Source organism: Amborella trichopoda, chromosome 9 (assembly GCF_054954075.1).
Source record: "Amborella trichopoda isolate Santa Cruz 75 chromosome 9, AtrichopodaSantaCruz75HAP2 v2.0, whole genome shotgun sequence".
Lineage (NCBI taxonomy): Eukaryota > Viridiplantae > Streptophyta > Magnoliopsida > Amborellales > Amborellaceae > Amborella > Amborella trichopoda.
In genome coordinates, this window is record NC_142344.1 from 15,774,861 (window position 1) to 15,788,909 (window position 14,049).

The window sequence follows — 14,049 nt, forward strand, 5'->3', positions numbered from 1 at the left end:
AGTCTTTCTCAATCAATTAGCTGCATAAATTCTAATGTTGGTTTGTAAAGCATCTGATGGGAATGCATCTGGGGCTAGCTTCACTTGTTACCTGAATTTCAATGCTCTCAAATATTCTTGACAAAATGTGGCATGTATATGTACTGTAGAATTGATTTTTTCTCTAAACAAATAATGTTAAGTTATTTATGATTTGATTAGGAACCATGCTGCACAGACTTAGTCTATGTTTACGTGAGCTCTAATTTTTTTTACTTCTCTTGCTTCAGATATTGCCTGAGGCCTTGTTGAAGATGTGATGGTGGAAGTATTGATTTGCTTGTCAATCTGTTATCATTATAATTTGCGTTATGGCTAATCTTTGCTTAATTGCATTTGAATATGCCATTTTTTAATGGTTATTTTATTCTAAACTTTGTTTGTTGCTCAGCATGATCCACTTGTTATTGCCTTACATAAATAGTTTATATAAATAAATCTTTAAGTTTCTTGAAGATAATAACCATCTGGTCTGTGACAAACTGGTTCTAGCTTGTTTAATATTCCTCCTACAGCATGTTTTGTTTTGATACATCCTGTGCTTTGTGATCCCATGTTATTTTTGTTTCCAGTTTGGGCTTGTACATCTAGATATAACAGAAAAAATGGGTTTATTTTATCCGATTAAATAAACTGTATATTGATAAAAGAAGTATGGAAGTATTTCTTGCTTGTAACACTACTGATCTTATTCTTTTTTGAGGTTGGTCCAAGTAATTGCATTTGAGGAAGTAATATATCAGTAGCTGGTAACATTGATGTCTGTGTGACACAGCCAAAGCCTAGAATTGATTACACATTGAAGGCTGTTGGTGGAAGCATATCAGCGATTCCAGGACTTTCAGATATGATCGAGGTGTGTTGGACCACTGAAGGATCAGAAGTTTATAGATTCTCATATTGTTTAATATTCTAATGATTTTTCTATGTACGTAGCAGTTCTTTGACATTAAAAGTTTTAAATATTCTACACTATTTCATCTTTTGTAGGACACTGTGAATTCAATTGTTACAGATATGCTTCAGTGGCCTCATAGGATTGTTGTTCCTATTGGAGGTGTAGCGGTTGATACGAGGTAGATACGAACTGGGGACTACATTTCTATTGTTGCCATTTTTTCTTACTTTCTTTTTCTTCTTCTTCTTCTTCTTTTTTGTTTTTGCTTGCAATTTTTCTATCGTATGATAATAGAAGATAGCAAGAGCATGGTTATAGTTTGTTGCTCTGCTTGTTCTTTTGCCATGCATATATAACTAACTGAAATCAATGGCTTCTGGTCAATTTTTTCATACATGTTTCTATTGGACTATTAACAACAAAAACCAGTTTCAGTTAACCATTTCCTCAAAAAAACAAAAACCAAGAAAAAACTTTCTATTGGAATCTTTGTTTCTAAATACATTTATATTGTGCAGTGAATTAGAGCTAAAACCACAAGGACGTCTTTCTGTGACAATAGTGAAAGCAAATGCTCTGAAGAATATGGAAATGATCGGCAAGTCAGATCCCTATGTTGTTGTGTACATTCGACCCATGTTCAAAGTTAAAACAAAAGTTGTTGATGATAATCTTAGTCCTGTGTGGAATGAGACATTTCAGATGATTGTGGAAGATAAAGAAACTCAACCCCTCATTTTGGAGGTCTGTTTTTCTTACTCTTGGCCCTGTTTTACTAGTTGCTTCTGTAGGATGGTTGCTCTACAATTGGTCGTTTTGCTTATATGAAGCGAACACATAGATGTAGCAGTTCTAGTTAATAATATTACAAAATTTAATGGTCTGGGTGGCAGATGTTATGTGAAGGTATTGAATTAATATATGTGTATTTCTTTGGAAGGTTAAAGAACTATGTATTAAATTGACCAATTTGTACAAAATTATGTTACATGAAAGAGAAAAAATGTGACTTGAGGCTGAAATATCGATCACAAATGGTTTCTATACAAAAATAGGAACTCTGAGAGAGAGAGAGAGAGAGAGAGAGAGAGAGAGAGAGAGAAACTCATAAGGTGGAGAATTCCAATCTCGGATTACAGAGAGGGAAGTCATTTATGCACCATTCTTGGTTAGAGAGTGGGAAACTGCTTGTACCTCTCTTTGGGTATAGATGAAGGACACCGAAGAGTGGAACAGAGATGTGAGATCTTGTTAAAGAGATGCTCCAATCGCCAAGGGCAAGTGGACCCTCTGTTGGCTCAGCCAATGATACTAAGGGAATCTCCTTTATTGAGCAGTTGCCTAACCCATCTAACATTGTTGAGTCTCTGCTGTAATTGAGTCCTCAATAGCATCTGGTCCTGAGAAAGTAAGAAAGGGATTAGCAGGCTGATCTGTGAAGATCAGGCTTGCCTATTGAGCACCCATCAAAGTTTAGTTTGATTACATTATTAGTTGATGGAATGCAGATTGAGGATTTTCCTTTATCTATGGATTTAAAGCATGTAATTGTGCTCCATTGGCCTGCAAATTCCTAAGATGAATTCCTTGCAAGATACGACCCTGGGAGAGATCATACTTCTTGATTGCATCAAGAAGCATGGTTAAAGTGAGCTCAGAAATCAGAACCATGGAAAATTCTACTGTTATATTTCAACCAAATAACCAGACTATAGCAACTAGTGAGTCACCAAGAAATGAAACCTGTTGAGGGAGAAGGTTGGGAAAGAAAGGGTTTGAATTGGGTGCAGTAGAAACTGGCATGACCGAAGACAGGATGAAAAGCTTAAGGGAGAAGTGCCATATTTGTTACGGCGAACATTACAATGAATGATGATGTGGTTCACTAGTTCCTATTCTTTGCAGATGGTCCGGCTATTTGAGAGTGGATTCCTCTACTATAAATGTGGCATAGGGTTAAAGCTTTGTCTAGGACCACAAGCCAACTGAAAGCCTACACCTTGGGTGAGAGCCATGATGGACTGCATCTTTCTAGCAGTAGTTGGTGCTCTGTTTGAGGACAGGGCTTTGTAGAACTCCATGGCCAACTGGGTAATGTGGAGGTTGTGGTAAATGAGTCTGGTTGTGCTTTTGCATAGAAAGGAGGAAGGTGCTCCCAAATCCTGTCCAAGAGGAGGGTATTGCTCTCTCTCCTTGTCTAAGCTTATGGAAGAGTGTAATGGAGTGGAGCTATGTTTAATTTGGTGGCTAAAGAATAGTTGAACCCAAAAGCATGCCTTGTGAATTGAAACCTCTTCTAGAGGAGTTCAAGGACATCTCTCCATATGATCTTCCGTAATGACTTCTTCCTCTTAAGGAATATTCATCATTACATATACTTAATATTGGCAAGTCATGGACCTACTCACAAATGGTTCATTTAAAAGAGAGTGAGTCCTTGACCTTCTTGACCCCAAAGAAGGATGGTTTGTGGCAAATGTGCATTGATAACCACACCATCAACCACATCACGATCAAATACTATTTCCCCATCCCAAGGCATGATGATACACTAGATATATTGGGAGGTGAGTATTTTTCATTCAAAATTGACATAAGTGGATACCACGAAATCCGAATCAAGCCAGGTGATGAGTGGAAAATGGTGTTCAAAATTTGTGAAGGCTTGTTCGAGTGGCTAATCATGTGATTCGGCTTCACCAATGCGCTTAGTGCCTTCATGCAGGTAATGAACCAAGTGTTTTGACCCTTCATTTGGTAAATTTGTTGTTTATTTGATGACATCCTTGTTTATAGCTGAAACCAAAAAGAGTCTGTCGATCATTTAAGAGAAGTTCTAACCACACTTCGAGCTGAAAAGCTTTACATTAACCTCAAAAAGTGTGCTTTTATGGCGGATTGCCTAGTCTTTGTAGGCTTTGTTTTGGCCTCTTCTGGTGTTTGGGTAGATGAAAACAAAGTTAAGATGATCCAAGATTCGCTGACGCCCCAAAACATCCATGAGGTGAGGAGTTTCCATGGGCTGGCCACATTTTATCGGCATCTCATAAAAACCTTCAGCACCATGGCAGCACCCTTAACTGAGTTCCTGAAAAGAGTGGAGTTCTGATGGTTGCCAACTACCGAAAAGAACTTTCATCTTGTGAAAGAAAAGCTCTTGACGGCACCTGTGCTCACACTGCCCGATTTCGAAAAAGTTTTTGAGCTTGACTGCGATGCTTCACATATTGGCATCGGTAGAGTGCTCACTTAAGGTCACCCTATCACCTTTTTCAGTGAAAAGCTCAATGAATCGAGGCAAAACAACTCTGCCTATGACCTTGAGCTTTATACCACTGTGCAGGCCTTTTGGAGTTGGTGGTATAATCTCATCCAAAGGGAGTTCATTTTCAACTTCGACCATGAGGCACCAATTGTATAAACAGCCAAGGAAGCCTCAGCCAAAGACATGCCAAATGGATGGCTTTCGTACAAGAGTATAGTCTTGTATTAAGACACAAAAGCGGGCGACTCAATCCAGTGGCAGATGCACTTAGCTGGTGAGTTATACTTCTAAACACCATGAGTGCGCATATCCTAGGAATTAAGGAGATGAAGGATTGTATTATAACGATCCAGATTTTGGAGAGGCCTGGAGATCATCCAAGGAATTTAGGCCAGGAAGTTTCTTAGTTCATGATGGATTCCTCTTTAAAGAGGCTTGTTTGTGCATTCCAAAATGCTCTCTTCGAGAGGGCCTCACTAAAGAACTGCCTAAACGAGGTTTGGGAGGGCAATTCAGCCGTGATAAAACTATTGCATTGGTGGAAGACAAGTACCATTAGCCAAAGATTCACTGAGATATGACCACTTTGTGAGGTGGTGCCCAAAATGTCACATTTACGAATGACATGCCCAAAACACAGGTATGTACCCTCCCATTACTGGTTCTTAAATCTCCATGGGAAGGCATAAGTATGGATATTGTTCTTGGCTCGCCAAGGACCCAAAGAGGCATGAATGCCATCTTTGTGGTCATGGATTGATTTTCTAAACTGGCACATGTCATTCTAGTTAAAAGACTATGGATGCATCTTACGTTGCTAACTTATACTTTTGAGACATGGTTAAGCACCATGGCATCCCTAAGACTATTACTTCAAATAGAGATGCTAAATTTCTTAGCCACTTTTGGAGGGCTTTGTGGAAATGTCTTGGGATTGATTTATACTAGTGCTTATCATCCTCAAATGGCTGGTCAAAGGGAAGTGGTGAACCAGACACTAGGAAGCCTTCTCCGAAGCTTGTCAGGAAAGAGGCCTAGATAGTGGAATGTCATCTTGCTACAAGCCGATTTTGCTTACAACTTAATGGTGACCCGTTCCACCGGCAAGGTTCCCTTTGAGGTGGTATATGGGCAAGTCCCTACACACTATCTTGACCTTATCCTTTTGCCAAATAGAATCAAGCCAAATAATGCCTAATACCTTGCCAAGTCTATAATGAGGATCCGTGAAGAAGTTCGTAGAAAGCTCGAGGCTAGCAATGTGAAGACAAGAAAATTGTGAAAATACATCGTCGAAAGCTGGTTTTTAAAGAAGGAAACTTTGTGTCGGCCTACCTAAAGAGAGGTTTCTGGTGGGCACTCACAACAAGCTCAATGAAACAAAAGTTACGCCCTGCCTCATTTTGGAGAGAAAATTAATGTTAACTTTTACAAAGATCGAGTTGTTGCCGAACATCCACACTCACCCTATTTTTAGCATACAAAATTTGACTGAATATTGTGGGGTTTCCAATACAAACTCGAGGGCGAGTTCTTTCTAAGCCGTGGAGACTGATGTAGGGACAGTGTGGGGCCCACAATCTTAGGTGTCAACAATTGGTGTGCCTACACCGAAGAGAGTCCTAAAGAGATTTAATGCATAGATGAGTGTGAAATGTGGGACATGTTGTAAGAACTAAAAAGGTTGAAAGTTGTGTTGGGAGTTCATAGAAGTTATATGGTGTCTAGGGAGTGATAGGGATCCTTTGGAAATCTCCAGGTTTGTTATGGGAATGATCTTGGTTTTAATGTCTTTTCTAGAAAGAGCACAATTATTGGTTTTAATGTCTTTTCTGGAAAGAGCACAATTATTAAAAGAGGGTGGCATCCAAGCTTTGAGGGTATGTAAGTGGCACGACAATATCATAAATGTTGGGATCATGAGCGGGTGGATTGTGAAAAGGCTAGATGATCCCTCTGGTTGGGAGCATTGTCGGGTGTGGATGGATATTTATGCTAGGAAAGACTGCAATTCCTTACAATGCATATGCATATGTTATGGGTTGAGATCTCTAAATCTTAAGGATCGCAATCCCAGTCTTTTTGGGATCTCAATCACGACCTTTTGGGATCTTCCTACCTCTTGGGGATCTTGCTCCTAACCTTGGAGAGTATCTATAATATAGGAGTATACATACTCTGTAAACTAGGGATCTCTTTTATAGCCGACAAGTAATGCAACAATATTAAAAATATAATTGCATTGCTAGGTGATTTGAAAATCATCATTTTTGTTGTTATCTTAGTCTTTAAGTTGGGGATTGAGATTCTTAATTGTGGGGATTGAGATCAGTAACAGGTGGGATCAAGATCCTAGAATTTAAAAATCAAGATCCTTTGAAGATCACTTTCACGAAACCTGAAAGCATATTCTGGACTGGGATCACCTTCGGGGTTAGGAGATCCCAACAACTATATACAATATACCTAAAAGAGATTATTTTCAATATCTTGGGTCAATAATCCATGAGAATGGAGAGGTTGAGGAATATGTCGCCGATGGGTGGACGAAGTGGAGATGTGCTTCTGGAGCCTTTTGTGATTGTTGCATACCAATAAAACTAAAGGGGAGGTTTAAGACCACCCATGCTTTATGGGGTGGAATGTTGTGCGGTAAAAAAACAACATATATATAGAATGAGTGTAATTGAGATGAGGATGTTGAGATGGATGAGGGGCAAGATAAGAAAGGATAGAATTTGGAATGAATACATCTGAGAGAACTTATAGGTAACTCCAATAGGCAACAAGATGAGGGAAAGTAGACTTAGGTGGTCTGGCCATGTGCAGCATCGACCTAGAACAATGGTTCGAGTGGAAGGCTTTAAAAGGGAAAGGAGAAGGCCCAAAGAACATAGATGGAAGAAGAGATACGGTGACTTATTGTCTAACTAAGTGTGTGGCTCTTGATAGAGCAAAATAGCGTAATAGGATTCGTAACTGACCCAAATAGTTGGGATAAGCCTTGAAAGCTGATGATGATGATAGTACTCCAATACTTCTTTATGCTATATGATATATACTACTAATATCCTATATTACTATTCTAATAATATTGTATGTTCACTATAGCAATATATGTAATATTATATTCCTATAGTACTAAGTTTACTAAAGTGCTTTGTAGTAATACTATATTTATTATGTAGTACTATGGATATATAAAGAATTGTATAATATACAATATGTATATGTAGGAAGAAGAAGAAGAAGGGGCCAAGGCACCAGCCTTTGTCAAGTCACTAGGGGCCCGCCTAAGCGGGCACCTAGAGGCACCTCCACCCAAGTTGCCCCCTACCTCTAGTCAATGCACCTATGGCCTTGGCCCACCTAAGCACCGAGGTGATTGCCTTTTTGAACACCGGGGGGCATTGTGGATGACCATGAAAGCTAGGTGTTGGAGGATAAGAGTGAGGTAAGAAGAGTTAGGTGAGAAGTGGATAGATGGGTAACATTAGATGTCGGAATGATGGGTGAGGCAAGATGTGACAAGGGGCCGTTGGTGGGACACATGGAGGAGATGTTGGTATTGGGATGGTGCTAGAATCTTCTCCACCAGGGCCTCAGACTTGGATTTCAAGTATCAATGGATTTGTTTTTCCCTCAGTGCTTATGTGATGCCCAGGTACGCATGCTCATGGCCTGATGGCCTCGGATGCAACCTGGTACCAAATATTAGGTGATCCTTGGTTTACTTCAACCATGGGATGGAATTCAGTTAGGCCTTGGTCTCCGAACCTGGTATTGAAAAAAGAAAAAAAAAGTTCAGTGTGCACCGTTTTTATGCATGTAGCTGGTTCCCTATAGACGTCTCCATACCATTTTAATATTGTTTTACTCGGTATTCTATTGACTGGGCTAATTATAAACTGTAAGCCAATGAATATTCCGAACTTTTGGAAATATTTGGAGAAAACAATTGAGTGAAATCGTAAGAAACCATCTTATCCAAGCACCATGTGTAACTTACTCTTCTTGTTGTGGTTGCTACCAACAATATAACAAAAGGCAAAAGCATGAATCTAATACTCGAGATGTAAGCATTCCTAGGATGTATAGCGCAAAGTTCAATTTGAATCCTCAAAACTTGCCGCTTCCTAGTGGGTTCAACTATTGAAAATGAACAAATTGTACTGTGGTAGTTTTATTGTTGCCATTTACTTGTTGTACAATAGTAGTTGTTGTTTTGTTAATATGGATTGCATTATTAATGGTTCTTTGATTGTGGTTTGAAATGTGTAGTTAATTCATATTTTTCTCTCCTTCCAGGTTTTTGATAAAGACATTACACAAGACAAAAGATTGGGCATTGTGAAATTAGCTCTAATTGACTTGGTGCCCAAAACTGAGAAAGAGCTTGAACTAAGACTTTTACCATCACTTGATATGTTGAAGATTAAAGATAAGAAGGATAGAGGAACACTTAACATAAAGGTTAGAACTTAGTATTTTGTGTTTCCTTTCTTTTTTCTTATTTATTAATTCTAGATGTTATCCTTGATGTTTAAGATTGATTTTTCCTCAGAACCTAATACTAATGGGCATGTAAAAACTTATTTGAGCCTAACAATTTAAAAGGCATGTAAATATAGAGAAAAGAGGATTTGGTTAAGGAATAGCAGATTAAGTATAAGGTCCACATTACAAAATTTTGTTTAGAAAAAGTAAAGCTTTATTCTTAAGTGGTATTACCTCTTACTGGAAAGGGCCTACTCTAGTCTGGTTATTTCTTGGAGACCAATGTTACTTGGATAGAGTTCAACAAGAAACTAAAACTTACATCCATTGTTTTCATGCGCATCTAAAACAAGTTGTGCCTTTGATCCGATTCATAATTTGGTATCTCTTACATGAATATGGATTTTTATTATGCATGAAACGTCTGTTGGAAGATGTGAAAGGGAGAAACCATGTTTCTTTTCTTTAAGATTTGAGGCATCAAGGAGCAGCCATACTAAGTGCCAAGATATGTTAAAATCATGCTAAAACAAAAAGAAATCGAAGAAGTGTGCTTGGAATTTTTGAAATAATGTTTGCATAACATTCGAAGCATGGCTTCTTGTTGAAGGTGCTTTGGATGAGAAGTTTAGAGTGGGTAGGTTGCTTGAAGTTCGTGGCAATGGACTTGGACCTGACCCGGGACCCACCGAGTATACCCGACATGAGTCCGGGTATTGATCCAACATTTCGATCCGGCTAGTCAGGTCCAGGTCCAAACCTGGACCCGAACACTATTTGGGTCCGAGTCCAGGTCCGGTTGGACCGACTTGTACTCGTAAACTTTTGAAGATAAAATACTTCAAGCCCTATTTGTTTGGGTGTATTAAGGATCATATACAATAAGAACTCAGTCATCTTTAGCTATTAAACGACAAATCAGATGGCTTGAAATCTAATGGCGGTTGATTGTGATCTTGTTGCCAATAATATGGGCATATGATGGTAAAAAAAGGGCTAAAAGAAAAAAGAACATAGTGAAGGTGGCAATGGACCCACCCAGACCCAGAACCTGACGGGTATAGGTATGGGTGTGACTTTGGGACCTAACGGGTCGGATCCGGGTCTAAAAGCTTGACCCGAATCTATTCGGGTTTGGGTTTGGGTCCAGTCGGACCCAACCCTTTGCCATCCCTACTTGAAGGGAGGTACATAAAGCTTTATTTAGTTTAATGAGGGCAATGGGTAGTTGCTGAGACATCAAATATTAACAGTGTAATGATGTAACAGGTCGCTCGAGCTTAATTGATATTTGCATATTCAATCTCATTTCATGAGAAATTAATGCGCTGTAAAAATTTGTTGTATAATATTCACTGAGATTTATAAATATGGTAAATGGAAAAATTGTACTTTTGTTCATTACGTTAAACATTAAAAAGCCTATTTCTTTAAAATGAAAAAAATATTGTTGTAATGTGGGATATGACTCTCTTGCAGGATACATTTTTATGCTTCTTGAAAATTGTTTATACTACAATGGCTGGTTGGTGCAGGATCTAAATCTCCCTCTTAGGGTTCTCTCCTATGATGCAAGAAATAGAGAAAATTGGCAAAAAACAATTCAATAATCATCAAAACATGCCAGATTTGAGTGAATCTGGCTGTCCTTGCACAAAAAAGTGACCCCAAAATATAAATTGGGGTCGTTGTTAGTATTCATAGCCTATTTTTACTTCTCACGCCCAAAAAGTGTTAGAAACCCTAACATCCTAGACCATTATATTACATTTTAATAAAAAAAAGACCAAAACTATACCCACTTAAGTTAAAATATTATAAAAATACCCTATAAGTCTCTACACTTAAATAGATTTCGTAATGACACTTTTACCCTGAATAAAACAGGTAACTCCATAAGTATTCTAACCACTTTTCTAAACATCTCCTAAAATACTAAAAAAAAAAAAAAAAAAAATTCCTAGAATCCCTAAAAGAACTGAAATCCCTGTAAACTAACCATTCTATATGCGGATGATACTTTGAGCTTCTAGTTGCCACCCACGGCAGGTAGACAATCTTTGGCTCTTAATTTTATGTCTGCATTAGCCTCCTCCAGTTTGAGAGTAAATATGGGGCAAATAGAGTGGGTGTGGCGCAGACATCCTACCAACCAAATACTTAGGTTTACCCTTACATTGGCAAGCCAAAGAAATCCATTTGGAATGGTATTACTAAAAAATTGGGAGAAAGTTGGCTGCCTAGAAATGTCAATCTCTCTCCTTAGCCATATTACTTTGATCTAGTCCACACTTGTTAATATCTAGTTTTCAAATGCCCTTTTTTTGCGTGCCAATGAGTGTCTCACAAACTTTAAAGTTTCATGAGGAATTTTCCATTGAATGGTTGTGCTGGCCACCATGATTACCATTTGGTTAAATGGGGACAATATTTGCTAGCCGGCCGGAGGGCTTATTAGACTTGGAAAATACTAACATGGCCCTCCTCGGTAAGTGGCAGTGGTGTTTTGCCACTAACCAGGATCTTCTTTGGAGATCAATGGTGTTCCATAAAATACAAGTCTAATGGGTCATGGAGGCTTCCTAAAGGACCGAAAACATCGAGGGCTTCTGGGGCTTGGTGTGCCATTAGACACTTCTATAACATCTTTTTGGCATTGTTACATAGGCACTGACGCTAGTCGAGGGCCTACGGCAGCATCAAGGTTTTTTCGTTTTTTGGTGGTAGTGAGAAAAAATATGGGGACTTACGATCTCACTGAGGGTATGGCCCTAGGATTCGTGTAGCCGACCCCAAATAGCTGGGAAAGAGGCTCTAACGATGATGATTTTTGTTTTTTGTTTTTTTTTCTTTTTGCGTGGGGGGTGGGTGTTTTTTATTTTTTGGGGTGGGGAGAAGATAGATCATTTGCCCCCTTTTACAAGCTTTCTTCAACTGAAATTCTCTCAATGAACTTTGAGAAGAAAAAACTTGTATTTCCCCTTCGTCATCGTTGACCTCATTATCACCAAGAACATTCACTTCTACCCTCAACTCTGCCATACCTGTATCTTTTGCCAATTTCTTCCTTTTTTCAGCACCCACATAGTCAAGAATCTCCTTCCTAAGTTCGCCTGGAACATCCTTACATGGGGCAACATTCTCCTTAATATTGGTTAGGTGTTCCTTAAATTTGTTAATCCTCGCATTTGTATATTTACCACAAAAATTGCACCGGATTTTGTTCTATTCTTTGTTCTTTACAAAACCTATATTTTCATCCTTGCACTCCGCTGCTATTAGAACATGTGGAAGAGATTTGGCAAAAAGGAAGAAATCTCAAATTGAAGATTAAAAACTAACACTTGTTGCCTAGTCTTCCAAGACTGTCTCATCTTCCAAAGTTTTGGAAGTTTGAACGTCTAAATCACCCTAAAATTCCCCTAATAATTTATCATTGTGATTCACAATGTGTTCAGCAAAAAAAGTGAAGTTTGGGATGATTTATCAAATTTGTCGAAATTTACAATCTTAAATGTTTTTTAGAAAATATCGTTTTCTTGAACTTTTTTTGTGGTTTGAAAGGTTCAAACCCAAAAAAGCCTCCCACCTGTGGACACACACCCTTTTCTCCCCCTTAAAGGTGGAAAAAGCCAAAAATATCTCTTGCCAAGGGCATTTTACACCGTCGCGCTAGGGTGTGACGTGGGCACCCACCCAGTCCAGGCGCTGGGCATCCGCCAATGCGGTGCCTAGCCCCCCTAGGCAGGGAAGCACGCAGGGACAGGTCACTCATAATGGCTTACCAATGCCTAGGCATCTTGGCCCAATACAAGGTGTGGTGCGGCCACCTAGGCGGGAAGGTGGACCTTTATTGTTTAGCAGTTCTTTTTTTATTTACTATTAATTTTGAAAGTAGGAAACCATCATGACGAGTCAAGTACTGTCCTAGACCATCTTCTTGTTTACAATCTTCTCTAGGGATGACAAAAGCATCCTAATCATGTGAATATTGCAGTCAGTAAGCACCTAACAGCCTTTTTAGGGCTTGTGTTTGTATATTGTTCTTCTGATATAACTAACCCATATAACAATTGCCAAACTCTTAGTTATCTTTGCTCATGACAAGAGTCAAGTACTGTCCTAGACAATCGTCTCGTTTACAATCTTCTCTAGGGATGACAAAAGCATCCTAATCATGTGAATATTGCAGTCAGTAAGCACCTAACAGCCTTTTTAGGGCTTGTGTTTGTATATTGTTCTTCTGATATAACTAACCTATATAACAATTGCCAAACTCTTAGTTCTCATAGAATCTGGATTATTGTAATTAATAGTAGAATATTTTAGTCACTCGAAAGTTTTTCTCTTTCCTATGGTATCTTGGAACAACTCTTTTTGTTACATTTGGCTTCATAATTGAGTGTTCCATTGCAGCGGGTCTCCATTAATCTCCTCCTGTAAAAGACCAGTATGGTTTGTGTTTTTTGTTCCTAATGCATTTCTTTTTGTTATACCTGCCACATTGCTAAGTTTTTAGCCATGCAAATGAGAAATTTGCTAGCTTGTGGGGTCAGAGATCAAATTGTGTGTCTTCTTCAGGTCTTTTACCATGAATTCAACAAAGAAGAGCAGTTGCAGGCCGTGGAAGAAGAGAAGAGAATACTTGAGGAGAGGAGGAAGTTAAAGGAAGCTGGTGTGATAGGAAGCACCATGGATGCCCTAGATGGAGCTGCTTCTTTGGTGGGTTCAGGGGTCGGGCTCGTGGGGACTGGCATTGGTGCTGGCGTTGGGTTGGTGGGGACCGGCATTGGGGCAGGTGTTGGATTTGTGGGCAGCGGCCTTGGAGCAGTTAGTAGTGGGATTGGTAAGGCAGGGCGCTTTGTGGGGAGGAGTGTGACCAACCAGTTTAGCAGCGGCTCCTCCAAGAAAGGAAGCAAGAGCCCTGCGCAAGAGAATGGCGTTGGCAACTGAATCTGTTTCCTACGCTACTTCTATGTAAAATTTGTTGAATCATCATTCCCTTAACATACTACTTGTCTTATAATACTGAAAATGATAAAACCACGCCTGTATTTTGTACTTATCTTGTGCAATGAATAGGCTTGATTTGGTTGCTCAAATTATGTGTTTTGATTCTCTTGTAATTCAATATCTATTCCATTTGTCGATATCCAGGTTGTGGAACCGCTTAGATGAATAAATTCTTGCCCCCTGAAACTTGGTGTGAACTAACAAAGAGTCACGTTTGCTTTAAATAAAAGAAGGGACAAATATTTGGAACTTATGACCACTATGGGGATTCTATATAGTATATTGCATCTATTATATATATATTGCAATGATGTGTGATGCTTATAGGATGGGTCAA

General features: G+C 39.0%; 1 protein-coding gene across 1 annotated transcript in view; it reads left to right on the forward strand.

Moving 5' to 3' along the window:
- Window positions 1-13,801, forward strand: part of NTMC2T4 (Calcium-dependent lipid-binding (CaLB domain) family protein) — a 44,880-nt gene extending 31,079 nt beyond the window's left edge. The window contains exons 7-11 of the mRNA XM_006829062.4: window positions 815-895; window positions 1,030-1,115; window positions 1,456-1,681; window positions 8,511-8,675; window positions 13,281-13,801. Coding sequence (XP_006829125.1) covers window positions 815-895; window positions 1,030-1,115; window positions 1,456-1,681; window positions 8,511-8,675; window positions 13,281-13,652 — 930 coding nt within the window. The 3' untranslated portion in view covers window positions 13,653-13,801. The remainder of the gene's footprint in view (window positions 1-814; window positions 896-1,029; window positions 1,116-1,455; window positions 1,682-8,510; window positions 8,676-13,280) is intronic.
- Window positions 13,802-14,049: the final 248 nt, after the last annotated feature.